This window comes from Zingiber officinale, chromosome 11A (genome assembly GCF_018446385.1).
Source record: "Zingiber officinale cultivar Zhangliang chromosome 11A, Zo_v1.1, whole genome shotgun sequence".
NCBI lineage: Eukaryota > Viridiplantae > Streptophyta > Magnoliopsida > Zingiberales > Zingiberaceae > Zingiber > Zingiber officinale.
Window position 1 is genome coordinate 36,638,251 of NC_056006.1, and position 7,368 is coordinate 36,645,618.

General features: G+C 34.3%; 1 protein-coding gene across 1 annotated transcript; it reads left to right on the forward strand.

Annotated features, from left to right (window-relative positions):
* Nucleotides 1-4,671: 4,671 nt before the first annotated feature.
* Nucleotides 4,672-5,824, forward strand: LOC122031340 (nucleobase-ascorbate transporter 12-like; the record flags this gene model as incomplete). Its single annotated transcript, XM_042590464.1, has 3 exons — nucleotides 4,672-4,825; nucleotides 4,935-5,221; nucleotides 5,463-5,824. Coding segments are annotated over 3 exons (663 nt in total), but the record flags the coding sequence as incomplete, so codon positions are not given.
* Nucleotides 5,825-7,368: the final 1,544 nt, after the last annotated feature.

The following is a 7,368-nucleotide window of genomic DNA, read 5'->3' on the forward strand; positions in this document are numbered from 1 at the left end:
GAATGCATTGAGAACTTAGAGGTGATAGCTAGAGTTTCTATAGAACAGATGCAGATAAATCAACCAGGTTTGAAACGTTCTTGGCAGTAAGCAATTTGTAAGCTTCAGTAACCCAAGGGCCAGTAAAGTTGTTCCCCAGACCACTGCTCTGAAGCTTCTATTATGTTTTCCCACTTGATTGGTGACAAATAAAGCTCCTTGTCTCCTTGAGCATTCTCTTTGTGCTGTTTTAGTTTGAATTAAAGCATAAGATTCATGAATCGGAACTTGAGAGGTTGGGAACAACTTTACTTTTGATTATTCTTTCCTGCAACTCCAGACAATTAGCTTCAATTATGTGGTGGTCCTCTCTTTATGGGTTTGTGTAGTGAAAATTTATTAAAATTTTGTCATTTTATTAAACTTGTAGTCAATTGCTCAATCAAATATGTGCCTTTTTTAGAACTGTGCAGAAGTAAATATATGATTGAATGCCAAAAAAGGAAAAAATATTTCAAAGTCAACTTCATATTTGTTCAATATGACTTACTAAGCACTTGACTTGAGCTATCACGGGAAGAACCGGCCTGGACATCAGTATTTTTTAAACCAATATTGCATATCCTTGGTAATTATCCTTGGTAAAGTACTGATAATTCTTTTTAATGTTGCATTACAGGATGAATATATACAGCAAAAGAGGGAGGGTAAGCTGCAATGCGAAGGAGCAAAAGAGGATATTCTTACCAAGGCACTTGAAACTCAGGAATATTCTAGGCGTGTCCGGGGTATCGGAGGTCATATCAACCCAACAATCTATTTCAATGTTGGTAGAACAAGGAAGAAATATGATGTTACCCTAGATATAATCGCTGAGCATAAAAGGGAGCTGAAGGAGGCGAAGATGCAAATTTTAGAACAAGATGTACGCATCCAAAAACTTGAAGCATTAATGCATAAAAGGGGTGCATGGGACAATTCAATTGATGACAAAGGCAGTTGCTCGGTGAAGTTTCATCAGAAGAATATTGAAGAAGATGACGTACAGATTGTGGGTAAAGACGAAGTTTTACAGGTAAAATACAAGTTATAGTGATATTCATTATTATTATAGCATTATAAACTAAATATAATCAACATGTTTTTTTTAATATTTTAGGGTCAATCAGTTGCATTGACATTGGAATCTTGCTCAAATATTGCATATGGTACAATTGTTTGTTTCAATGGCATGGAAAAAATGCTTCATGGTATTCCATTTCCCAAGAATTGCATTCGAGTCTCCATTGATCAAGCAGTGGACAAATCCGCTCCTTTGCCATATCCAATTCCAAGTGAATGTGAAGTAATTGGTGATGCCATAGGAACTGTTGTGGCTTGGCCTGAACAGCAGATTGTGAAGCAAGATGAGGTATATGAGATATTATATTTCTAATTATATTGTCACTTTATTATTATATTTCTAATTATATTGCCACTTTATTATTATTCAACCTAGCTATCTAACTTGTTTATATTTGAAATTATTAGAAGCCTAGAAGGAAGAAGTTTGAACGAAAAAAATCAAAACCTACTTTGTCAACAAGTGTCCCAAGAGCATTACATATGTTATATTGTTACAGTAAGCATGCTCTAGATGGAGGAAAATGTATATCAATGTGCTTAGATAATGAAGTGTTTGATGAAGATTGTGAACTTTTTCTTGACCTTGAGGACATCAATTCTTTGTATCATTTGGAGTCAATTTCAGGAAATTTGATCGTTGCCTACATATGGTAAGTAAGTTTATTTAAGCAATTTCAGCAACTTTTTCATCACATGTTTGCTTCCCAATTTTAGCAACTTATTATGGTTTATTGTTACAATTTCACCAACTTATTATGAGTGATCATTATTTTTTAATCCACATGATTGTTTTGTATCTAAATTTTATTATTTAGTATCTAAATATTATTTTCTCAGTTGCAACTGCATTGCTTTACTTATGCTGGGAAATTACTGCATTGCTTTATGTTTGTTGGGAAATTCTAATATCTAGCAAGACAGAAAATCCCTGATTTGAACTGCAAGAAGTTTACTAATATTGTTGTGTGAACAAGTTTACTCTTGAAAAATTCAACTTCTAGTAATTTTCTCATACCATGTTATTCTCATTAAGTTAATAGTTCATCATTTCTATTGAGAGGTTTACTAATATCAATTGATGTGGTACACTTTACATAAATATAGCTCATTCATTTTCAACCGGCCCTTAATGTTTGCCTTCTGCCATTTGTTCTTCTAGACAGGAAGTACTTTGCTCATATCTTTTTTCTTGTATATTTTTAAGTATCTTAAATGTGCTTGTCCTCAAGAAATAAAAGAATTTGCATGTATACATTTCTGGTATGTTTAATATGCAAGACTGTTCATAGTAAGTTCTCATGTATGGATGTTACTATCATCAGCCATAACTTAGTGTTATGAGTGATCATTATTTTTTCCAACTTATTATGAGTGTTTTGTATCTAAATTTTATTATTTAGTATCTAAATATTTTTTTCTTTGCAATGATAGGTGTCTGTATAAAAAGATGGTGAAAGATACCAAGACAAAGAAATTCAGATTTATGAATCCTCACAAACTCCCATATCTGGCAAAAACGGCACAAGACAAATCAGTTAAGCTTGAAACCCTGAATCAAAGGGCAACTCTTTTAGCAGATAAGCTGACAAGTGCATCAACAGATCAACTAGTGTTAGTGCCATGTAATGTCGGGTAAGCAAGAAGTAAAACATCACTTTCAATTGCTTCCTTTCGATAATTTATTCAATTTTATGATCTAATCCTATGTATTTGCCTAGTTTCCATTGGAATCTTAGTGTTATTGAACCTTACAAGGATGCTATTTACTTGTTGGATTCCCTAAGTTGCCGCATTCGCGATGATGATTCAAAATACGTAATGGAAATGTGAGTTCAGATTTCTTTTAGTAAATATTTATTATAATAAAAATCTTATTTAACAAATATTCTTAACGTATGAAGGGCCTTAAAATTGTTTAATTCAACCAAGGGAAGGAAAGGTAGGAAAAATGTTAAGTGGGAAGTAGTTAAGGTATGTGTACTTTTGTTTAACATATATTGTAATGTGTATAATTTTCATTAACAATTTGACTCTAATTACTATATATAGGCTCCTCAACAACCGGATGCGAAACAATGTGGTTTTTTTGTGATGCGATTTATGAGAGAAATTATTGAAGAAGTTGAGACTATTGAGAGAGATTCGCTGCAATCAATAGTAACATTATTTAGCTTATCTCAAATTATTTGACATAAACTATTTAAAATTGCAAAGTGATCAGTGTTGATTATTTTTTCCATTAACATAAATTGTGTATGCTCACAGTTCACAAAAATAGGGTACTCTCGTGAACAAATTGATGAGGTTCGGTCCGAGTTGGCGGAGTGCATACAAGATCATATTTATGAATAGGTATGGAATGATAGTTGCCATAATTCTATTTAGATTTAAGTTCATGGAATGGTGGTTTTTTTTGGTGGAATCATAGTTAATGCCAATTTTTTTGATGCAGTGCATAGTTACCAGATCGACCTTGAGCAGTTGACCCCAAAGAAAAGTTGTCACTGAAGTTTAAAAACTTGTGAAAATTTTTAGTGAATGATGATGTTTTGTGAATGATGATGTTTTGGAAAAATTGTCACTTAGGTGAAAGGATGTTTTCTGGATTAATATGCAAGTACAAAGCACTGTATTATATGTTATTCTGTAAAGTTCTGTCAGTGTAAATTATCTAGTTTCTTTATCTAGCTTTTGTTCCACTATTGGGTTTGTTTTTCTAATAATTACTCGTGCAACAAAATACTGAGCAAGAAGCTGTAGATCTTATAATCAGGTAAAGTAGAAAAAGTTAACTACTTCATTATGCTTTCATCTTAGTATTTGTATATTTGATTTGTCTTCTTTGAACCAGCTTCAAGTCAAAAAGCCAGATCCTCTAGATAGCTGTTAAAAATAAGGTATTATTTGGTTTGTCAGTGATCTTAATATTTGGTAATATTTGGTCTTTGATGCTCACGACAGAGTTCCAACGCTGCATGATTACCTTGTTCAAGCAGATTGCTCGCTGCCTCAGTAGCTTGCATTTTCAGGTTTGTTTCATCATTGATATTCCTTCTTTTTAGTGTTCTATATTAAAAGGAAATACTAACTGTCGATGAGATTGTTATCCTCTTGCTTGAACATGAACCAAAGTATATAAATTTGACCTTTTGATCTGAAAGTATAAAAAAAAGTTAATTGGATACTAGTTTTTTATTTTTTTTTTGCAGTTGCATTTGTTGTATTTTCATATGTTTCTCAGTGAACTTCTAAACAATTCTTTTTTCATTAATTTATTAAGGCTTATTATAAGTTTCAGTTTGATGGTGCAAATTGTTTTCTTTTGTAATCCATCTGTTTCTTCTTTGGTTTAGGAAAGTTGAAGTGAATCCCTTGATAGCTGTTTCATAGGTTTGTTCCATTATTTTCCAGTACGTACTGGAATCACTATCAATAGCCCTCAAGGACTGTTTACAACCTTGCAATCAAATTAATTGGACTTATAATCTAATGTATGGTCATCTGGAGCATGAATATTGGAGGATTCATGAATGACTCTTCGGATGATGAATGTATGTCATTTAATATTGGTTCATCTCTAGTGTCTTGGCTGCACTTTGGGGCACAGGAGTCGCTTCAACCACTCTCACTGAGAATATTCACACTATTGCTACAACTAAAATGGGTAGTCGGAGAGCTATTGAGCTCGGTGCTGTCATTCTCATTCTGTTATCTTTTGTTGGTAAGCACCAATGCTATTTCTCCTCGCTATACATCAAAAGAAAGAATTCTTGTTACTTTTTTTTTCTTCCTGTTATCTAGCAATTGTTGCCATCCCAATTTTTGATCAGGGAAAATAGGAGGATTTATAGCTTCTATCCCAGATGTCATGGTGGCTGGTCTTCTTTGCTGTATGTGGGCCATGATTGCTGCTCTGGGCTTGTCAAACCTGCGATACAGCGAGACTGGAAGCTCCAGGAATAATATCATAATTGGCCTCTCATTGTTTCTCTCATTATCAGTACCTGCCTACTTCCAGCAATATGGACTTATTCCATCTTCAAATTCATCCGTTCCAAGTTACTTCCAACCATATGCTGTTGCATCTCATGGACCTATTCATACAAGTTCTCGAGGGGTATGTCTTCTTCTTCTCCTACAATGTTTGTGCTGATTATTACCCATGTGACCTTATATTAGTGTTTAGACTTGAAATATCAAGTTAGCACTTAGAAGTTACGTGGGGTATGATGCCCACATAATTATACTCTTGAATATATTCCCTTTGACAAATCAGTGATAGATAATCTAGTTCATAGGATCTTTCTGGAGTTTGAAGTTAGAATAGATCTGATTACTGATATGTGTGACAATTTCAGGTGAACTATGTTCTGAATACTTTGTTTTCATTTCACATGGTGATTGCATTTATTGTTGCATTTATTCTTGACAACACTGTTCCTGGGAGCCGTCAAGAACGTGGAGTATATGTTTGGTCTGAACCAGAGGCAGCAAAAAGGGAACCAGCCATTACCAAAGACTACGGCTTGCCTTTCAGAATCGGACGTATGTTCACATGGGTGAAATGGGTTGGCTTATAGCACATTGCGGACGGAAAAGATCCATTACCAAATTGACAGTTTTAACTTCATTCTTCCTTCTGCCACTACTAGTCTACTATTGGATCTTGTTCTAGGTTTAGCGATTTCACGAGTGAATTTTAAAACAGCGGTTAGTCAATGATGAGGTTTTGTAAAACTTGTGTGTTTGAAAAATTATTGTCATGAAGTTAAGGATAACTTGTATGATACAAATTTAATTTGTGGATCAATATGTATACATTTTGTTTGTATAATATAAAGTTTTATTTATTTGTTAAATAGTCTTATTATAAAAATGATTGTGGTTGTGGATATTCAATTATATGTAAATTTTGAGTATTTTTTATAATTTTTGCTATTTAATTAAGAAAAACACTATTTTTTATAAATTTTAAAAAGACAACGTTTTTTAAGTAATAAAAGACAACGCTTAAAAAACAATGTCTTTGAGACCAACCACAACGCTTTTAAAGCGTTGTCTTTGATATGTGCATTTTTACAACAGCATCTATAACAACGCTTTTTAAGAACGAAAAGACAACGCTTAAAAAGCGTTGTCTTTTTGACCAACCACAACGCTTTTAAAGCGTTGTCTTTGATATGACTTTCTACAACACCATCTACAACATCACTTTTTAAGTACATACGACAACGCCAAAAAAGCGTTGTTGTTTAGCTTTTTTCTTGTAGTGAAGTGATTTCACAGCATACTTCAAAATTCAAAAGACACAAGCATAATCTTTACAGCATGATTCAAAATCAAGAAGAACAAATCCGAAATCCCCTCCTACCACATGCTTCAGAACTCTATCTCACGACAAAATCATAAAACCAAAATCCTTTATCACGGCAGCAAGGAAAACAAAACTCGGAGCTATCCTACTGCAGGTGAGTAGCAACTCACCTCGCTGTTTTGAACTTACAATCGGAAAAGAGGACTCTAATGCTTCTAGGGTTCGAAGAAGGTGAAGATCTCGGCGATCCCTTCCTTTCCGGGTGTTCTCCTTGATGAGGAGAGCTCGGATCCGCAAGATTCGCCGGAAGAAGCCTTCGCCGGCCGTCGGAGAGAAGCTCCCAAGTTGCTGCGGTTCCGCCCGAAACCAGCGACGCCGTCGCGTGAGAAGAGAAGTTTAGGGCTCGGGAAGAAAATTTAGGTCTTTTTAAAACTAGGTTTCCTATTACTAACTATAGCTTATATATTTGTCGCTACATATTTGATTAACACTGACCGCTAGCGCAGTTGGTCCGTTGGGTTTTGCTCGAAGCCACAGGTCTGTGCTTCGATTCTCAGCCGCGCCTCTTTTTCCCAATTTATTTCAAACGTTCCAGCTACTGCATATATATATTTCGCTCCATATAAGGTTAACAAAAATCGTGTAGCTCAGCTGGTTGGGCTGGTTTCGGCTAAGGTTCGGCTCGGGTCGAGGTTGTGGGTTCAAAACCTGGCTTCAACATGTTTCTTCTCTTTTTTTTTTTTAAACTTCTTTCTCTTGGTAAAAATACCAAATGAACTCCAAAAATTATGTAAAAATACTCTAAAAATTTCTAAAAATCTCTAGAATATTTTAAAGGTATTTCCAAATATTTTTATGGACTTTTAGAACTTAAAATAGGGAAAATTGGGTTGTTACATACAAAGTGGTATTTCACTTCTATATGTTTAGTCCTTGAGTGATGAATTGGG